At 40.4% G+C, this 21,507-nt stretch overlaps 1 protein-coding gene across 26 annotated transcripts in view; it reads left to right on the top strand.

Moving 5' to 3' along the window:
• Positions 1-21,507, top strand: part of TNRC6B (trinucleotide repeat containing adaptor 6B) — a 133,719-nt gene that overhangs the window by 91,602 nt on the left and 20,610 nt on the right. For 17 of the 26 annotated variants that reach the window (XM_075752076.1, XM_075752057.1, XM_075752028.1 and 14 more), the window contains 7 exons: positions 1,088-1,432; positions 7,414-9,747; positions 11,062-11,220; positions 14,513-14,691; positions 15,678-15,782; positions 15,927-16,001; positions 17,304-17,349. In XM_075752076.1, the coding sequence (XP_075608191.1) occupies positions 1,088-1,432; positions 7,414-9,747; positions 11,062-11,220; positions 14,513-14,691; positions 15,678-15,782; positions 15,927-16,001; positions 17,304-17,349 (3,243 nt within the window). The remainder of the gene's footprint in view (positions 1-1,087; positions 1,433-7,413; positions 9,748-11,061; positions 11,221-14,512; positions 14,692-15,677; positions 15,783-15,926; positions 16,002-17,303; positions 17,350-21,507) is intronic. The other 9 variants (XM_075752085.1, XM_075752039.1, XM_075752004.1 and 6 more) reach the window with 1 other exon arrangement.

Here is a 21,507-nt window from a genome sequence, read left to right as displayed (position 1 = left end):
TTGGTCAATGAAGCCTACATATAGAAATCAGAAAACCCATATCAAAATAAAATGTGGAAATAATGCATTCATGTGGCCAAAGAGAGACTCACTTGTTTTGATCTCACATTTGTAAGAGGAAGAGTTTTACTGATTATGTTCACTTTGCTGGCAAGAGATTTCTGGACATCCCTTTCTTGTATTAATCTTCAACAAAGCCTAGCACAGATGTATTAAATTTTTCTTGCCTTTAGAGTCTGATGTCTTAGCAATTACACCTTCTAGGTGCCTGGCTAGGAATTTTTTTGCTCTCTTTCAAAAAAGTACATGGAGGATGTGAGTAAGGAGTTACAAGTTTAGAGTCTCTTAAACAAATTTTGTGATGGTGTTAGTTGCTCAAGGGTTTGTTTGTGTTTTTCCTCTTCTCCAATGCATAATAACCCTCAGAAGCAGCATGTCCTTGTTTATAGGGGCACCTGGTGACCAGCTGGGAAACTTTAGACAAACCCAAAACAAATGCTGTATGTAGGACTGCCTTTTGGGTGAGGGTCAACTATTACTGCCTTATTTAAGAGCAGTACAGAGAACTCAGATTTGTTAACTCTGTTAGCAAAGGGGATTTTTCCCCTCTTTTTTTTTTTGTTTTTGTTTTGGCAGTGGCCATGTAGCCTAGTAATGAGGTGAAAACTTGGGATCTAATTTCAGATTTCCCATAAGGATGATGCATAACAATCCAAAAATCAGTTGAAAATCAGGGAACAGAGCGAGAGGGGAGGGGGCAACAGTTATATTTGCTCATATTTTAAAATGCCTTGTTGTCCAGGATGGTATTCTTTGCCAGCTTTACGCTTCCAAGAAATTTGGGGCTTAGAGCAAAATACTTGCTGAGCACCGAGTTTCATCCTGGGGTACAGAGTTGCATATGGAAGCAAGAGGTTTGCTGCTACTGCTTATTCCTGCTTCTTTAATTGTTCTTCAATAAGGCTGAAGTTGCCCAGTATTTCAGAGAAGAATGAAATTATAAAAGGAAAGAGTCAGAGTGAGTTCTTGTAGCTAACACAGGTTTAAGTGGAAAAAAATTCTGATTTTCATTCTTCCTGGTTTTCAGTGCCCGAAGTGACGAAACCAAGTTTAAGCCAACCAGTGGCTGCCAGCCCAATTGGCAACTCTCCATCGCCACCAGTCAATGGTGGCAACAATGCCAAAAGGGTGGCAGTGCCGAACGGACAACCGCCAAGCGCCGCCCGCTACATGCCTCGGGAGGTGCCGCCGCGATTCCGTTGCCAGCAGGACCACAAAGTGTTACTGAAACGTGGGCAGCCCCCTCCGCCATCCTGTATGCTCCTTGGGGGTGGAGCAGGGCCTCCTCCCCCAACAGCACCAGGAGCAAACCCAAACAACGCACAACCAGTGACAGGAGCACTGCCGCAGAGTGACAGTGGGACTGCAACAGGCAAGTAATAATAATAATAATATTTAATGAACATCTGTGTGTGCATGGCAGAAAAGGGATCACTGAAATTGTGCATAAGTATATCTCTATATAATAAAACTCCTCAGATTGCTTTTGGAGAGATTACTTCCGTTACTTTAGCATATAAACTTTTCTTTTGCTGTTATCAGCAATGGATGCAGTTTTCACTATTAAATGGAACAAGAAAGGGTTAATTTTTTAAAAAATATGTTTTGGGTGGTTTGAATAGGATGCTGTAAGGTTCTTAAGACTGCAGCAAGGTAAACACAAAGCACGGATAAACAGCATTTTATGGCTGTAGTTCTAATAGCTCATTAGGTTTCTTTGACATGAATTTCCTATCTTGTCACTTTTTTTTATATGATCTGGGAAAACAGACATGTAGATATCAGGTCTGCAAATGGCAGGTGTCTGTCACTCCTCATCTGGGTGAAATAGAAAGATGGTCCTTTTGTGCCTGACTTTTTTTAGTAGTAATCTTGGTTTTCTCCTTAGATAAGCCTTTTTATAGAAGTGGTGACTGTCTTGGTTTTGTTTATGTGTTCACTTTGAATTCAAGAAGATAAATTAATTTTAAGATTCATTTTAGACCCTTGGGGAATTGCAGTAACTGTAATATTCCTTCTTAAGTTATGACAATAGAACAAATAAATTTCCGCTCAAGACATCTGCCTTCTAAAGAAAAACTTGGGCGATTGGAGAAGTCAAGGACAACTTCAGTTCTAACGATAAAGGTGTTTAAAAAAGAAGTAATAAATGCTTGAAAGTCAAAAGAAGAAAATAACAATACCACTAGGTCTGAGTTTGCCTTTGTCAGATTAGCTTGACAGATTATTTAGCTTGTTGTCTTTGGTGCTCCCTATTTAATAATAGGGAGATAGAGGCGGGGGGGAGATAGAGGGCATGAATTTCAAACTACAATGGCAAAGTTTGAGCTAATCAGTTTTAAGCAAGATCTCTTAGAGATGACTGATTTTGATAAAGTACCTGAAAGATGAAGAGGGGGAAAAAACTCCACCCCAAGTCTTTCGACTATATATAAAATCCTAGCATTATGTCAACATTGGTATACCTTCATAGTGATTGTAGTAGACTGACAAAGGAGGTTTTATGGTAGTGAAGCATTCTGAAAGTTGTCAAAATTTCTCATGAACAGCATTTTTTTTGCTGTTGGATGAGGACCATTTTGAAGTATTGTAGAGGCCACCTAATAATTTGACACCTAGTAATTTGTTTTTCTGAGATTGAAATTTGATTTTATGAATTCTCATATTTTTACATTTAGTTTAATGGTGCGATATCAACTGAGATGTTATATGGTTGTGTTTTATTGATTGTGGCAACTTTTTATGCCAATGGTTAGTTGCTTTATCATGATGTAAGTCAGGAGTGTTGCCAAGAAAGATATGGGTCCTTCAGACCTGCGTCACGTTGTCCAAATTTCTGCACCATAACCCAGTTAACTAAGCTGGGAGCTGACTCGAATTAAAATTAACCCAGGTTGTTTTTTAAAGCTCAATTCAGTCTGGGTGATTTACCAGTTCAGCTCACTGAATATCAGTGGGAACATAAGTGCTAGCACGTGAGAGTAGGGTGTGCCAGAGGAGTGGGAATGAGCAGCTGGACAAGAGAAAGGCTGGGGCTGTCACTTAGGGTGCTCCTTCAAAGTGTTTATGGAAGGTATGGTGGTTGCTGTCTGTCTTGCACATCATTAATCCCATCTGAGATCCTGGCTATTTACAAACTGGATTTCAGATTGGGCCCAATTCTGTCAGGCATTTACACACTGATGCTGTGATTAATTCATCCCATGTGAAAGCAAAAGCAGGTTTCCAAAGGGGAAAATAATGTAGTTTACCTACTCCTTCACATTGTTATATTTGCTAGGTAGCTATAGATGGTGTTGGTGAGGCTTTAATACAAGAAGTCAGTACATAATCTGTCTTTACGTGGATATTTTTCCACCAGAATTGAAATGCTTCTGTGTGGTGGGTTGACCCTGGTTGGAGGCCCAGTGCCCACTAAAGATGCTCTATCACTGCCCTTGTCATCTGGACAGGGGAGACAAAATACAACGAAAAGCTCATGGGTTGAGATAAGGACAGGGAGAGATTGTTCACCAATTACTGTCATGGGCAAAACAGACTAAACTTAGAAAAAAATCATCTATTTTATTATCAAGAAAACAGAGCAATGAGAAGTAAAACCAAATCTTAAAAGACCTCTCCCCACCACTCCCTTCTTCCCAGGCTAAACTTTACTCCTGATTTCTCCTACTCCCCCCCAGTTGCACAAGGGGATGGGGAATGGGGGTTGTGGTCAGTTCATCACATGTTGTTTCTGCCACTCCTTTCTCTTCAGAGGGAGAACTTCTACTCTTCCCCTGCTCCAGCATGGGGTCCCTCTCATGGGAGAGACAGTCCTCCACCATCTTCTCCAATATGAGTCCTTCCCACAGGCTACAATTCTTCACAAACTGCTCCAATGTGGGTCTCTTCCACAGGGTGCAGATCTTCAGGACCAGACTGCTTCAACGTGGGTCCCCCATGGGGTCACAAGTCCTGCCAGCAAACCTACTCCAGTGTGGGCTCCTCTCTCCACGGGTCCACAGGTCCTGTGTCAGGAGCTTGCTCTAGCATGGCCCATGCTCCAGGAAGCCCCATGGCTTCCCATGGGGTCACAGCCTCTTTCAGGTGTCTCCACCTGCTCCAGCATGGGGTCTTCCATGGGCTGCAGGTGGAATCTCTGGTCTCCATCATCCTCCATGGGTTGCAGAGGGACAGCCTACTTCACCAAGGTCTTCACCACAGGCTGCAGGGAAATCTCTGCTCCATTGCCTGGAGCACCTCCTCCCCCTCCTTCTTCACTGACCTGAGTGTCCGCAAAGTTTCTCACTTCTCTCTCTCTGGCTGCAAAAGCTGCCGCTAGGTTGGGGTTTTTTTTATTTTAAATATGTTGTCACAGAGGTACTACTGCTGTCACTGATGAGCTCGCCCTTGACCAGTGGTGGGTTTGTCTTGGAGCTGACTGGCATTGACTCTGAGACGTAGGGAAAGCTTGTATAACCTTCTTGCAGAAGCCATCCCTGTAGTGTCGTGTCCCCCCCACTGCTGAAACCTTGCTATGCAAACCCAATACATTCTGTAAGATGGCAAAACTGTAGTTCCCTGAAAGATGGTACCAAATCTACTATTGTCTTGTAGCAATATGGGGGGGTTAGGGTGTAGGTTGGTATATGTAATTCTTCCAGTACCAATGATGTTTAGGATGTGCAAGACAATTTTGGAAAACAAAGCTTAAACTTTATTGGTTAAAGCCTTTCAGTAGTTACAGTACCCTCTAAGAATCACCACCATTTCTCACAGCAAAACTGTGTCTTTATTTCAGGACTCCATTTCAATACTTTAAGTTACTTCAGTTCCATACTTTCATCCTTAAAAGTAGTCATTTGCTAGTAACTTTTCCATTTTAGTCTGATCAGAAACTTGTTTATCTTCAACATGTTTGTTGTTAAGGAAGAATCTGTTTAAGAACCAAGAGCCCTTTTCTTAAGACAAAACCATAGATCACCAAAATTTTGTTGCCACTGTCAAATATAGCGAGGGGAGGCTGGTTTTATAAAATAATCTATTAAATTGTATCCTAGTATGCTATGTTAGCAAGAAACCCAATCTTAATACTTTTAGAAGTCTTCACAGAAATGAAATGTAAAATGCTCTGTTAAAATCACCTGTGTAAAGATCTTGCTAAGTGCATAGCTGCCTATGCATCATTCATTTGCTGAATCATTGCTAAGTTCAAAAGGCAGCAACCTTGCAGTCTTTTGAACTTGTCTTTGGCTGTCCTTCTTAAGCTATTCCTATGATCAGTCTAGTCAGTTTTTAAATTGGGGGGGATGGGGGAGTGGAAAAGGTTTACTCGGTGTACTAAAAGGATAGCCAGATATAAATATTGGTAGAGTCGTACTTCCTTGCTATTGTTAAGTTTGCACTTGAGATAAAGGCAATAGAAGGAACAGAATGTGCATGGGAACTGCTTGGTCTTTTGGCTCTTGGTGGCTATGATTTAATAGATAAAGATGAACTTTCCTTCATCAGTATTCAAAGCTTACAAGACAGTTCTAACCTTCCTGTGAAGTCTGGATCTTTAGCGGTGGTCCTCGATGAAGGGGGATCTGGAGGGCATTGAGTGGATGTTCAGTAGTTAAGCTAATTAACTGGAACCCTGAGACAGGCACTGAAAGCTGATCTGTTCATCTTCTATTAAAAGTATTAGCAGCCAGAAATGATGGTCTCCACTTTTGAATATATAACATAGGAACTTAGGGGCAGGAGGGGGAATCTGCTTTCTTAAGGTCATTATGCCTTATTTTTATGGAATCTGTCATATGAGCCAGTATTTGTAGTAACAGTCTATTCAGTTATGAATACTGATGCAGATGTGACTATGGCCTTTACTCTCTGCAAAATAAGGTAAACTGGTTGGGTGGGATAACTGAGTAAGACTAATATATTTAGGGTTCAGTACATGGTTTTGTAGAAGGGGATAGTGCTTAGTCTTCGTCACTGGGATTTTGTGGTGAGGGCAGTTTAGGTCCCTTGGTAGTAAAAATACATAGAAAAATGAGTGGAACCCTATATAGAGAAAAACAGGGAAGTACTAATGGACTTAATTATTTAGAGGATCAGAGGTAATTATGTGGATGGCAAGAGGGAGTCTTGGCTGACGTTTTAAACTGATGATGATAACATGTCTGCATATATACAGACATCATGCTGCCATCATTGACATAGGCTTCATTCATTGTGGCACTGTGTTAATTTATGTCTGCTTTAAAATGATATACAAATATCTTGCCCATGTGAAGTCATACTAAATAGGACATAATGATAGTTCACTGCAGATGAAAGGGAGAGGCCCCTTTCATTGTCGTTCATCCTGCTAATTTCCTTATAGTGACTCCAAAGCTCATTGAATGTGGAGGTTACCCTGTACAATGTGCTAAGCCAGCAAAAAAACTAATCCACCAAAAAGTGGATTTGTGTTGAGTTAGTGAATACAGTTGACTTAAAGGGCTTAACTGCCATCAGAACTGACACAAATGAGAGGTGAAACTTGGGGAACTTGAAGCAGGTAGAGTTGGTGAAAGAAGAAAAAGTGAGACCTCTTACTAGCCTCCATCCAGTGGCAGAGAGATCAGCTTAGCTGCTTGCAAAACCACAAACTGGTTTCTAGAGTAAATATAGCAGTGACACAAATGTGGGGTAATTACGTATTGAATACAGCTTGCATGTTACTACATAGTAATTGTAATTTGTGTAGCTTTGGACTCTTCATTTACAGTAACTTTTGGAAAGAATTTTATTTGTTTTTGCAAAGGGATGAAAGAAATTCCTAGTTGCAAAATCAATTTGAAAAATATTTGAAGCTTAAGGATAGACTTTTTCAGCTTTATATATTCAGTAGATGTTTTTTGTCTTCAACCTTGCCTTTTGATGTGTAATAAATTGTAGTTGCTTTGAGTCAGCTGAGTAGCAGACCAACAGTTGACTGCATGTACACATACATGCATGTGAATGTGTGCACATACACATATTTGTTATATATATAGAATGATTTTAAAGGTGTATTTGAAAAGTCTACAGCCAGTATCAGTAATGACCATGCAGGTTCATTAACTGGCTTATAATTCCTATGTTGAATTTAGAGTTGGATTGTTAGCAGAAGTAGTGAGTCAATGGTGAATTCAAATCCCCACAAGAGTTTGTTGAAAGAAGTTTTGTATTGGTATTCAATGGTGTCTTCCAGCCTGATGTTCTTGCAACTTTGTTACACAATTCAGGGAAGGATTCTTATTAATGAAAACAGTAATCAGTGGTGTCAAAAATGTGATGTTCAGTGCTTGTAAATACTATTGATTATAAATAACTTTTTTGGGTGGGGTGTTTGTTTTTTTTTAGATTCAGCAATTGGAGGTGCTGCTGCTTCAAATTATGCAAATTCCACTTGGGGTCCTGGAGCCTCCTCCAACAGCGGCACCAACGCCAACCCAACTCACATCTGGGACAAGGTGATTGTAGACGGGTCTGACATGGAAGAGTGGCCTTGTATTGCCAGCAAAGATGCTGAGTCTTCTTCCGAAAACACCACCGATAACAACAGTGCCTCGAACCCTGGCTTGGAGAAGAACACTCTGCCAGGAAGCACCACTAGTAACAAAGGAAAAGGAAGCCAGTGCCAGTCTGGAAGCGCTGGAAACGAATGTAATCTTGGGGCCTGGAAATCTGATCCCAAGGCTAAATCTGTTCAATCTTCCAACCCTGCTGCCGAGAGTAACAATGGACTAGGTAACTGGAGGAACTTGAGTGGACAAGATAGAATCGGTCCTGGTTCTGGCTTCAGCAACTTTAACCCAAATAGCAACCCATCTGCTTGGCCAGCACTGGTTCAAGAGGGCAATTCTAGGAAAGGGACTTTGGAATCTGATAGTGGTAGCTCCAATGCACAGATTAGCACAGTAGGTCAGACCTCTAGGGAACAGCAGTCAAAGATGGAAAATGCGGGTGTTAACTTTGTCTCTGGCAGAGAACAGGCTCAAATTCATAACACTGATGGACCAAAAAATGGAAACACTAACTCCTTGAACTTAAGTTCACCAAACCCTATGGAGAATAAGGGAATGCCCTTTGAAATGGGCTTGGGGAACCCTTCCAGGAGCACTGACACCCCTTCACAAAGCACTGGAGAAAGAAAGACTGGGAGTGTTGGATCTTGGGGTACAGCTAGGGGGTCTTCTGGAACTGACACAGTCTCTGGGCAGAGCAATTCTGGAAACCATGGGAACAATGGAAAGGATAGAGAGGACTCCTGGAAAGGAGCTTCTGTTCAAAAACCTAATGGGTCAAGAAGTGATTCTTGGGATAACAATAACCGGTCTACGGGTGGTGGGTCTTGGAACTTTGGCCCTCAGCATGCAAATGAAAACAAATGGGGTGAAGGGAACAAATTAACATCTGGGGTCTCTCAGGGAGAATGGAAACAGCTGTCTGGGTCTGATGAACTGAAGATTGGAGAATGGAGTGGTCCAAACCAACCAAATTCTAGCACTGGAGCATGGGACAATCAAAAAGGCCACCCTCTTCCTGAAAACCAAGGCAATTCCCAGGCTCCCTGTTGGGGAAGATCTTCCAGCTCTGCGGGAAGTGAGGTTGGAGGTCAAAGCACTGGAAGTAACCACAAAGCAGGAAGTAGTGACAGTCACAATTCTGGACGCCGATCATACAGGCCTACGCATCCTGACTGCCAGGCAGTCTTGCAGACTTTGCTGAGCAGGACTGATTTGGACCCCCGAGTGCTTTCAAACACTGGCTGGGGCCAAACTCAAATTAAGCAAGATACCATGTGGGATATCGAAGAGATGCCACGGCCTGAGGGGAAGTCTGATAAAGGAACTGAGGGGTGGGAGAGCTCTGCCACACAGACAAAGAACTCAGGGGGCTGGGGCGATGTACCCAGCCAAAGCAATCAAATCAAGTCTGGATGGGGTGAGCTCTCAACCCCAACAGAGTGGAAGGACCCCAAAAATACTGGAGGATGGAATGACTATAAGAACCCCAGTTCTTCTAATTGGGGAGGAGGAAGACAAGAAGAAAAATCATCTTCCTCCTGGAATGATAGCTCTAGTAAGGATCAGGGGTGGGGTGGACGGCAGACTAATCAAGGATGGTCTTCTGGAAAGAACGGTTGGGGAGAGGAAGTTGACCAAACAAAAAACAGCAACTGGGAAAGTGCAGGAAACAAGCCAGTGTCTGGTTGGGGTGAAGGTGGGCAAAATGAGATTGGAACTTGGGGTAATGGTGCAAATACAAGCGCTGCTTCAAAGGGTGGATGGGATGATTGTAAAAGAACTTCAACATGGAATGAGACGGGTCGACAGCCCAACTCCTGGAACAAGCAGCAGCAGCAGCAGCAGCACCAGCAGCAACAGCAGGAGGCTTCTGGTTCCTGGGGTCCACCGCCCCAAACTCCAAGTAATGGGCGACCTCCAAACCCAAACTGGAACAGTGGACCACAGCCAGCTGCCCCCAAAGAGGAGGAGCCTAGTGGCTGGGAAGAACCTTCTCCACAGTCAATCAGTCGAAAAATGGATATTGATGATGGCACTTCAGCGTGGGGAGATCCTAGCAGTTATAACTACAAGAATGTGAACCTGTGGGACAAGAACTCACAAGGAGGACAGGCCCCACGGGAGCAGAGCCTCCCTACTCCAATGACTAGCAAATCACAAGCATCAGGTATTAAGTCTTGTTCCTTTCTTCAGCAAGCTTCTATATATGAATGTAACCTTAATGCATAAGAGGTACCCGTGTGGCCTCCAATTCCTAATAGTTTTATTCCATAAAGAAAACCAATTTCTTATTTGAATATTTGGTTCTGTACTTAAAGTGTCTTTAAAATTTGACTCAGTCTTCTACTTGTTGTGCCTCAGTAACTGTGATCTGAGTACTGGTCAGCTTGCTAGTAAAAGAAAATGTTTGTTAGCTGACAAATCTGCATATTCAATCTGAGCTCTGAAGAACAGGTTGGATTATAAAATCGTAGAACCATTTGGGTTGGAAAAAAACTTTTAAGATCCTTTGAGTCCAGCTGTTAACCGAACACTGCCAAGTCCACTGCTAAACCATGTCCCTGAGCACCACATCTACATGTCTTTTAAGTACCTCCAGGGATGGTGACTCAACCGCTTCCCTGGGCAGCCTGTTCCAGTGCTTAATAACCCTTTTGGTGAAGCAGTTTTTTCCTAATATCCAGTCTAAACCTCCTGTGGCACAACTTGAGGCCGTTTTCCTCTTGCCCTATTGCTTGTTACTTGGGAGAAGAGACCAACACCCACCTGGCTACAACCTCCTTTCAGGTAGTTGTAGAGAGCAATAAGGTCTCCCTTCAGCCTCCTTTTCTCCAGGCTAAATCACATTTTGTATATTTAATTATTAGAGAAACAGGGAGAAATTCTTTACTTAGTGAAAAACTTTTTGCTCTGAAACACTTAACACTTGAAATTTAGTGAGTCTGTAATTTAGTTTTCTAGCGCAGTTTGGCTCTTCTGTGTGATAAAGAATACTTAGCAAAATATTTTGTTCTTTGAAATGAGGACAAGAAAAAGTTACATGGCCTGGAAATATATTAAATATATTAAGATGTTACTGTTACGTAATCTCTTCTGACTCAAACGTGCTTTAAAGAATACTACTTTGTTTTAATATGTATTTCAGATACGTGCTTATTCTTTCTTCAGTATGTGAAAACCCTCAGTGAGTCTGGTGCTTTTAAATAGTCACAAAAGTTTACCAGATAGACAGCATTAGATACGGGGTTCATGTTTAACCTGGGAGAATATTACTTGTCGTAGCATTTTCTTCATCCCTGGAGGTCAGTGCCTGCTCTAAGTTTGATGTGAACAGTTGTCAATTCTGTTGCACCCACGCTGTTGAGAATCTAAAGTCCTCAACAGAAAGAATGAAGCAGTAGATTAACAACGTGATGCTGCACTGCAGTATTAATTCATTGTCTAAATGGTCTGTAATGAAAACTCTTTCTCCTTTGTGCAGTCTGGAGCAAAAGCACTCCACCTGCTCCAGATAATGGTACGTCCGCCTGGGGTGAGCCAAATGAAACCAGTCCCGGGTGGGGTGAAGTAGATGATACAGGAGCATCGACAACAGGCTGGGGGAATGCACCTTCCAACGCCCCGAATGCCATGAAATCTAGTGAGTATAGGCCAGATACCAGTTTCTTTGCAGTGGTCCTGGAGATTTTTTTAGCATTTGGCTTTTTGATATAGGTCACCTATGGAGGAATTGTTATCTGAGGCCTAGAAACAGTGTTGAATGTCATGTAAGATTTTGATGGATGAGTGATTAAGTGCTTACAAATGACTGAAACTTTGTCTTTTAAGGTAATGAAAAATTTCTTAACTAAGCAATTAAATGGGCAGCTCTGATGTGTGGAAGTGTTGAAACATTAGAGCATCTGAGTGAGGAAATGTCTCTTTTTCTCAAAATGTCTTTTCTTCTCTGGCTGCCCACTTGTTACTTTGCATATAAACTTGGTACATGATAAATCACTTTTCAAGATCATATCCGAAAAAGGAATACACACTACAGACAAATTTCACTGTGGTGGCAGTTACATGGTAATCTATGCTTTGGTAATGCAACTTGCCTTTGAGTGGAATCTTTTTTTTTTAATTGTATGAGTGTGGAAAATTGTAACTCTTAAGAACTGAATTTTCTTTTGTGGATGAACCTACGTGGATGACTATTTTCTGGATATTACCTGCCTACAGCTGTGTTCTTCATGAATGAAATGTTGAAATCTTTTAAAAATTTACTTTGAAGTTAAAATTTTGCTGTATTAAGAGTTTTATTTTTGTGGAAATTATTCCTGCTGATGTAAGCTCTCTGTAGAATTTTTATTTCACTCTTTTTAAGGAAAATACAACAAACAAAAGCAATCACCTGCTGATACAACATAGCAATGTTATAGCTAAAGCAAATAACTTTTGGATATGAAGTTTCTAGTAGGAAATACTGGTAATACTTGACCCTTACTGAACTTTACTGCTTTTGCAACATGTAACTGTTTGGAATGAAACACTCTATACAGATTGTGTGCTGTTGGGTCATTCTCCCTTCTTCCCACCTCAACGGAATAGTTTGGCCATTTATGAAACAAAGCTGGAGAGAAAGCATTGCTTCCATAGTGTTAACTTCATAGCAACCTTTTGTGGATGGCTGTAATGCTTCTTGTGCCTGCCACACAAACTTGGCGCTTTTCAGGATGCTAGATTCTTTTCAGACGGATCTCTTCTTTCATCCATAAAAAGCCACCTAAATATGACCAAAATAAGAGCCTCTGAAATGCTAATGATGTGTTGAAAATTCTATGGGTTTGTTAATACTTAAGATAGTCTTTAAAGACTTTGAATGGACAGTTGCTTGTCCTAATTGGTCTGTGTGTGTGACATAACCATTAAGAGCTGCAGCATATGTGTACTATTTTGTACATAAGCTGTCCCCAGCTCTAGAGGAGAAAATATTGGGAGTTTCCCCATGACTGCTGTTTCAGATTGGAGTGTAGTAAGTCACCTGTGTTAAGAGCTGAGATCTTCATTTTCCTGTGTTCTGTGACTGCTCTCTCAACTCCTTTCTAATTGGCACCCAGAAGGAATGAAGAAGAAAGCTACATTATTCAGTGGGGTAAGGGGAGATGTTTAATGTCTTGGATAAGTTGGAAGAAGAAATTGGGACAAAGAACCTGCAAAGGTATAATTTATGGTTGGGTGTAAGGACAGGAAACAGTGACTAGCAATGATTCGAAAAGAAAACAAGAGTTTAGAGCCAAAGAAGGGAAGCATAGATCATTGCCCACCTGTTTAAAAAAATGGATTTACGTAGTTTTACCAGCATTGCATAGGAATTCTCTGTCAGAAGTAGGAAGTACAGTGTTCTGTAGCATCATTATTTTGTATTCATGCTGAAAGTTTCCTTTGCTTACTGTAGTTATTTGTGCCTCCTCGCTCAACAAATGCAGAAAATGAAGCAGGAATCCTACAGACAGTTCATCTTCACACCACTGTCCAGATTCATGGTCAAGAATCTCAGACCTGAGAGCTGTCAATGCAGAAAAATAAGCTATGGTCTTGTAGTTGAAACCAGGACCACAGTACTATATTTAAACACTGTGGCTGGAAATACATTAAAGCTGCAGGGACTCCCCAATATATGACATTGCCAGATTAAGTTTTGACTCTGCAGTCATAATCCTTTTCTTTTCTGTGCAAGTAGCATGATTAAAGCGTGAAGAGATAAGATTTTTGTGCTTGGACCAGTATGTTTGCTAAGCAGCACTCAATTTTGGTACACAAATGACTATACTTCTAAAAAATGTTTCCTGTGAAGTATCTGGGTTGTTATTTATGATTAATTTTAAGGTAGCTCTTAAACTGCCGCAAAGTGCTACTGTACTTATTTTCAGCATGATCAAGGTAGAGTTCTCCTTGATAGACTAATTACAATTCCTGACTTCTTGTATATTCAGATTTTCTGCTATGTGTGTTAATATCCTTATCCCTGATTTCCACACTCAAACCCCAGACAATCGAAGAATTAGTTATGAAAAAGGTGATGGTGATGGAAATCCTTTTTAAAGGAGATAAATGCTTGGGGAAGAAATATGCAGGATGAAGAGTTAGAGCAGGAAGGAGAACAGTTGGACAGTGCACAAGATGGGGATTTGGGCTCCTGTGGCTTGTCAGTAGAGGTTAGAATTTTAAAGTGTCTGACAGCTGGTGCTAGAGAGTAACAACAAGAAAAGAAGCCAACAGGGAAAAGTCCTTCGGCTGAATTGATACGATGAAATGGTTGTGGCTTTCTGGTAATGGCATCTACTTAAACAGCACTGCTAATAAGTCTTTTTGGTGACATTATTAAGAACAGAAATTTAAGAAGGGTCTTTTTCACATCAAACTACTTTGTTTTACATATACCAGAGTACAATGTCAAGTCCTCTTAGTTGTTAATCCTTACAGGTTTTTTTCTGTAATTTTGTAAAGGAGTTTAGTACAAGGGAAGCATTAAGGTTTTGAAGCAGGAGAGGAAATAATTGATAAACCACCTGAACCAGAGTCCTCAGCACCCTTGGTTTTTAAGTGTTCCTGAAGTCTTTCATTTACACTGGAAAACAATAGGTTGCCTTTTAAAGAAATCCAAATGCAGCTGTATCTGTATAAGAGAAGAGGTCCCTATATGGTTATTATATCTTTAAAGGTTTGACATTGCTTTAAAATAGTTGAAAAACATGACACACTAACATGCCACTGCATCTCCTCAGTTTTGGGATTCATGCACAAGTTTTCACAGCTGTTACGGTGAAGACAGTTCCTTTTTTTTTTTTTTTTCTTCCTTTGTGGTTCTGATGATCTCTGCTAATCTTGCAGTGTCAAATCACCAGCTGCATGGTATTGTAGACTGCTTTTGAGCTTTGTTTCTTTTTCTAAAGGTTCTAAATCTATGCAAGATGGCTGGGGAGAGAGTGATGGGCCAGTGACAGGAACTCGTCATTCCAGCTGGGAAGAGGAGGAGGAGGGAGGAGTCTGGAACACAGCAGGCTCTCAGGGAAGCAGTTCCTCCCACAACTCGACAAGCTGGGGGCAAGGAGGAAAGAAAACACAAATGAAGGTAAAATGCTTGAATGATTCATAACTACTGTGTTGTCTGAAAGCAGTATGACTGATTTGTTAGAGTATTACAATAGTTCTTCTTTTAAAAACGTATCGCAGAATTCATCTAGAAAGGTGGCTGTTACAACAGTGTAAAAAAAAAAAGTGAGGTTTCTGGATTTGTTTTAATGTATTACACCTGTTGTGACTAATAAATCTGCCAGTAGGTGTCAAATTCTTTTGGTATGTAAGCTGCAGAGCCATTACTAAATGAAACTGAGCAATCAGTATCCCAAGGCTATTGCTCTTCTCTTGCTGACACATCTTTCTGTGGTAGGCCACTGCTGTTCTCCTTGCATAGCCTGCTGAAGTTCAGATTCCACAGTACCTTTGGCACATACACTTATTTCTACTGACTATTGGATTGAAGTCTGACTTGTGTTTGTTGTTGTTGACCTTTGGCCTTAAACAGGAGTGGGAGCTTGGCTATAGTCCCAAGTGAATTGCTTTCTAAGGCTTGTTTCTGCTAAAGGTTTTTAGTACAGTTGCACTTGATGCTGTATTAATATCAGAAGGACTATGCTTTGTCTACTTCTAATCACATAGTTAAGGCAAGCACAGAGCAGCTTCTTAGGATGTGGAAATACTGTTGTGTGACATGGTATGGAGTTTTACAATTCCTGTGTTGCAAAAATGATTGTCATGAACTTTTTGCTTGCTTAAAGATTTCTATTTTAACCACCAAAGCAACTGTCCAAAAAATTTTCTTACCAGTATCTTTTCTGTTGAACTGTGTTCAGTTTTGGTTTTGATCACCTGTAAATTATAGTAAGGCCAAATTGAAAGCCAGGTCAGCACGGTGCCCATGTAAGAGAAACCACACTAAAGGGAAGAAAACCAAGGAAGAAATCTACCTCTGTATGTTGTGGATTAAAGAATGTATTAAACTGTAACAGAGGGGAAAAAAATAAATAAATAACATTCACAAAATTTTCCATATTCCAGAATGAAACTGAAGGTGTGATAAACATTCTACAGAGCACGTGTTCATCCAGTTTGGTATACCTAACAATGAAGAATTTTATGAGAGAGAAAAGAAAAAAGTATTTGGTAAATGTTTCCAACCACACAAAAACTTAATTTGTTCAGGAGATTAATTTCTCTGATACCAGGATTTTCATTCGACACTTGTGCATCTGAAGGATAAAACGGGATTTAAGAAATCGCTTAAAAATATTATTTTTTTCTCTTCAGTGCTCATTAAAAGGAGGAAATAATGATTCGTGGATGAACCCTTTATCCAAACAGTTTTCAAATATGGGCTTGCTAGTAAGTACATTTTTTTAAAATATAAAATCCAACTTTGTAAAAAAGCAGTAAGCTTTAAACAAGTCAAAAGATCAGCTGTTTTACAGTGTGTAACTACTTATTTATCTGCATTTGCTATCATGGCATGTTGATTATAATACCTGTAATAGCTGGGTATTCACCACTTCCTTGCTAGTCAGAATGACATCTCAGAAAAACACAATATCTACTTCAGCTCTTCAAAGTTCCATCACGACAACTGTTGTTCCGAGATTGCGGTTTCCTTGCAAGTAATAGGATTTGGGTTTTTTGTGTCATGATGGTATTATGATTATTATTATTATGTGCTGTTCAGAGCACTGAAGGTAGAGGCCTCAGCTCCCGGCTGTAGTGTCAGACATTTGAGATTAGTCCAAGGCTGTTCATTCTGAATCTCAGCCGCATATCAGAAAAGGAGGTTTTACAGCCCTGTGTCTGTCTTGGCTATTTATATTTTAAATACTGTGCAGCAGCATCTTTTTAATACAAAAAGGACTCATTATTAATCAGTACGTAAAAGATTGATTGGTAAAGTGAATAAATAAATGGCCATCATGGAAAGGAAAGACAGATCTGCAGGGAAATACCTTAAAATAGTTACATATAAAATTTTTTTAAGAACTTCTGACATGCTAGGTTGTAAAACATTTTACAGAATATTGTGCCAGTTGTCATCCTGTGAAGCAGGAATAGTATGTAATGCAGGCTAGCAAAAGATAATAATGCAGAGGTTCTGTTAGAAGCCCAGACTGCACAAACTGTCACTGACAGGACTAGGATTAGTTTGTAATGTCTGTTGGCTCCCAAGCTCAAATTTAGTCTGCTAGACTGTAGATGCTTCTGAAAGCTATGGGAACACCCTGTCCCAGTCTGCCAACTAAAGAATAACTTGGCAGCACATTTCAAGATTTGATGACTTGATGGGTCATGAGGATGAGCTATCATTTTGGTCACTATTTTCAGTGTTTCATCTCTGGACCACTGGAACATGAGGACAAAGGTTGATTTCACAGAGCAGCTGTCTATCTATCTTTTTCTGTCGCATGCGTTCACGTGTCTGGTTTCATACGGGTAAACTTGTCATAGCATTAGGAGGTCGAGGTGAGGTGTGTCCAGGGTGATGTCGGGAATCCTTGTATTAGTTTTTAGTTTAAAATAAAACTTCCATTGGCACAAACATGTCCTTTCTTCATTCCACCTTTAACCATCGAGAGCTGTTTGCTGAAACATTCCTCAGCGTTTCATGGAAATTGGAACTGAATTTTTCTTTTTTCCCCCCCCCAGAGTCAAACTGAGGACATTCCAGGTAGTAAGATGGACTTGTCTGTAGGTATGTATAATTTAACTTAAATGCATTTTTAATATGAGAATACATGTAGTATTTTTATGTGGATGACATGCTGTGCTTTGGAAAGGCTTGATCTTACTTTTAGCCCTCCTCACAATAGAAGGATAGAGTTATAGCATCCAATAGCTTGGCTGTAGGCTTTGAACAGTTACACAGCTGATGATGATATGCAAGATTTGAATGTATACCTGTAGAGAACGGAGCTATAACTTATGGAAGGGACATCCTAAAAGACTGGTTTGATCCACGTAATTTGTATTCATTGTTGCTGTTTCAAGAACGTGAAGGTCCCTTTTCATTTGGTGGAAGAGGAGGACTGTTTTAGCTCTTGGAAGTAGGACATCCTAACTACCACAGCTCCCTGGAGGTGATGTGAGGGAAAAGAATATCTTCTGTTGCTGATTTCTTCAATTGCTTGCCTTAGGCTATTACAAGTTACTGCTCAGTAGAGCTAGATTTTTCACTCTTGATGGCTTCACCATAGGTATACACAGATTAAGTAGGACGGGCTGTGTGGAAAACACTGTCCTATATGAAAGTTGGAATTGGCCACTTGGATTAATCCCATTTAATCACCTTTGAATTTGTCATGACTTTCTTCTTTGCAAACTAAGTAGTAAACTCTCACAGAAATCTTTTTTGATCTTGAAATCAGATTTAGTTTTGCATTCCGTTCTTTTCCAAATTGACTATTCACTGTCATGGTATTGCAATAGAAATACCACAGGTTTCTGAAATCTGCAATTTGAGATGGCTTCTCTACAAGATTACTAAGGTATGTATTAAAAAAGGGATGTTCCAAATCTGCTGTTCCGATTGTTTATTTGTTATCAAGTCTTTGAAGACTCAATAAGATTAAAAATTTGCACAGGATAGTCATTGGTACTTATAAATGGGAAGAGGTTCGTTTCCTGTTCTAGGGACTACTTCTGTTGAGCTTTTGATTCTTCGAAATCTACGGAAGCAGGAAGATCACCTCATATCCCTGGCTACAAAGATATCTCCTAGTCCACTTAAAGGACACTGCTGCTTTACAAGTCCAACAATAAGTTTGGAGCAGCTGTTCATCCTATTTCTATAACTCTCAGGAATGTCACAGAGGCCTCAGGTTCCTCCCAGTTACAATATCAAAAGCCAGAGGTCTAGAATTCTTGTTCCAAAGGGTGATACGTCAAAGTAGTAGTAGTCTCAGCTCTCATCTAGAACAGAGAATTTCCTGTGTAAATGAGGTACGCCTTTGGGCTCCAGAGGAGCATGTGTGTAGTGGTTCTGTGTCTGGAAGGGGGTCCCTGTATCAGTGCAAATCAAGTTTGTTATGAAGGTGTGGACACCATTGGTTCTGACTGGTGATTAGCACAGAGACCCACAGTATGACAGTTACACAGTAACTGTTTTACCTGTTTCATGTTTAAAAATGTCCCAGTACCAAACTGCTTGTTTCCAGCTATTTCTGCGTAAAAGCAAAGGCTTCTACCTCAGCTGAACCATGGAGGCACACAGGCGCAGCGTGCTGCTGAAAGGATACAAAGGGCTTGCTACGAAGGGAGGGCTGGCAGGAAGAGGTGACTGACTGCAATCAATGCTTATTCTGCTGGTGGTTCTAAATTTGCTCTGGGAGACTTCTGTATTCCCTGTCAGTTGAATTAATTACTGATGATCCTGTGGTGGTATCTCTGAAGAACCGCCTGCAAAAGTAGTTCTTTGTCAGGTCACAGTCTGTGAGGTTTCTGGATGAAATAAATTGGTGTTTGCAAGTCAAGTACAGTTTCAAAATCTGTTCTGAAATTCATTGCTCTAACTTAAAATAGTGTGGGATCTGTGATACAAGTTGGCTGTATCCAACATCAAGGATAGAAACTATTTACTTCTGAGGTATTACCTGCCAAAGAACTTGGCGTATTCAGGCCTATGACTGACTGTGTACTAAGCATTAAGTAATCTCATTTTGTAGCATCGTATACATCTACAGTTTGCTGCATTGGATCCTGTCTTTGTGGCAACTTTTGGGTTGTTTCATTGCCTGATTTTTTTTTTTTATTTATTTTATCTAAACATCTAACAGTGACAGTAGGGAAGGAAATAGTAGCAAGAGCTGTTTGTTAACTCTTGGATAAATACCACCTTCAGTTTTATGTTTTTACAGATGTCAAGACAGTTGACTAGTCTGATGTGTTGCCTCCATCCCAGAAAGTAATCCAGGAGAAGATGCTGCTTTCCTCTAAAGTGTGTTCTGTCCTAGTGATACAATGACCATATGAGTGAAATTGAATCTATACTATGGGGGCTTCTGGTAGCAGTGGAAAACTAGATAGCACAGGTTCAAGCCATGCAAATGCAAGCAGTGTAAATACTCATTCTTGATTGGGATGGTAGATTTTAGGGACTACAGGAGGCAGTTCTTGTGAAACTGGCCATTGTGCTATAATTGCAATCTCTGTGCCATTCTGATTCTGCCATACCTCTTCCGTGCCTTTCTAGTATAGTTGACCAAATAATTTCAGTATTACGCCTTGCAAGATGTCTGTTCTGATCTTGACCCTCTTTGCACCAGTGCTGTCACCAGCTTTAGTACTTCCTCATTGGCCACTGTTGTAGCATCATGTGTGATGCTGTAGTTGGGATTTTCTCAACCAAAAAAACTCTTTTATTGGGAATATCCATTAATCTTTGTTGGTACCAAAGGCAGAGTTGTGGTAGTCAAGACTTACATCTAATATCCACTCCAGATTTGGTATTCTAATGCAATTCCAATGGCTGCAGTGTCTCTCAGCTTAGAATCCATTACATTCTTAAAATGTGTATCACACTTCATAGAGGATTAAGTAGAAGTTCATTTCTTCCAAACTTGCTTTCTTCCTCTGAATAGTTAGGGGACCCAGTAAGAGATGTTAAAGTGTGCATTTGTGTAGTACAACACAGTTTTGGGGAAGGTAATAGAATTTTTGGATCTCTCAACTTTGGCCTCATACAGCCTCTCTAGAATTGGGGCTCTGATTGGATCATGTTTCTCTAAAGATCTTCTAGATGGAGATAAGTCATCATCTTGGATGTTTGGCTCTCATCTGCCTTCAGATGCTGCTATTAAAGAACAGATCTAGGAATATACAGATGAAGAGGATGGTAGCCTGGATTGTGCTGATTATAGTTCTCTTAGTTCTGTATCTCCAAATTAAGCTTTTGGATCCATTAGACCTTTCAGCTCTCAAGGCCCTTAAGGCTGTCAGACTTTCTGAGGGAAGGTAACTGATGCTAAGGATAGCCTGTGAAGTGGTGCAGAAAGGTCGCATACTTAGTCTTGATGTGGTGGGGGAGATCTACTTAATAGGGTTTTTTTCCTCCCTAGAGTGTGAATGTCATCTTCCAAGTTCTTGATTCATTTTGTATTTTTCGCAGTGTTTCTCCCAGCTGTTAGTAGTGGGAAAAATTCAAGAACCGATGGGAGTGTCGTATTTTATGAAGATGGTTGGACTTTTAACCTATTTTACGTTTCTGTATATAGAGGATTGGGGTCTTTGTATTTATTTGTGCACAAGCGTTCTTGCCTACTACAGAGAGTAAAATTCAAACTTCTCAGATTTTAATGGTTGTCTTGTACTATGTAAGGTAAAGGTAGTCTTCAGCCACCTGCATTATTTATAGCTTTTGGTAAGTGCAAAAAACAGACTCACACGACAGGTTTCAAGGTTGCGTTAGAATTTTCGATGAATGGGATAAATGAATGGTATCATCTCTCTTAGCAAGGCCTTGTTTATATTGAAGTTTAAGCAGCAGCCTCAGCACTAAGTGGCATGCCTATCTATGCTTGGAGCCTTTAAAGGTGCTATTTAATGCTCTGCATGTTATTTGACAGGCTGTTTTACAAGGCATCATTCCATAATGTTTGAGGAGTTGATTGGATCATCAGGATAACTGAAGAGACAAAAGGGTGTTTCTGCGGCTTAATCATCTTGTGTTGGCATTGACCCAGGTTCATTTCAGATAGTGATGCAACTCTCTCTCTCTTTCAGTTTTTTTTCAAGCAACTAACGGCCAGGGCTTCCTGTCTAGAATTAAAGCACACAAGCCTTTTGGTAGTGCATTGCTGGCATTGCGTGTAGTGGTTAGATGTAGGTATTGACAAGATTGAGATGTACGTGACAT

The sequence above is a fragment of the Balearica regulorum genome, chromosome 1, assembly GCF_011004875.1.
Source record: "Balearica regulorum gibbericeps isolate bBalReg1 chromosome 1, bBalReg1.pri, whole genome shotgun sequence".
Lineage (NCBI taxonomy): Eukaryota > Metazoa > Chordata > Aves > Gruiformes > Gruidae > Balearica > Balearica regulorum.
Note: the sequence above shows the minus strand (reverse complement) of the source record. Positions and strands in the feature narration are given on the sequence as shown.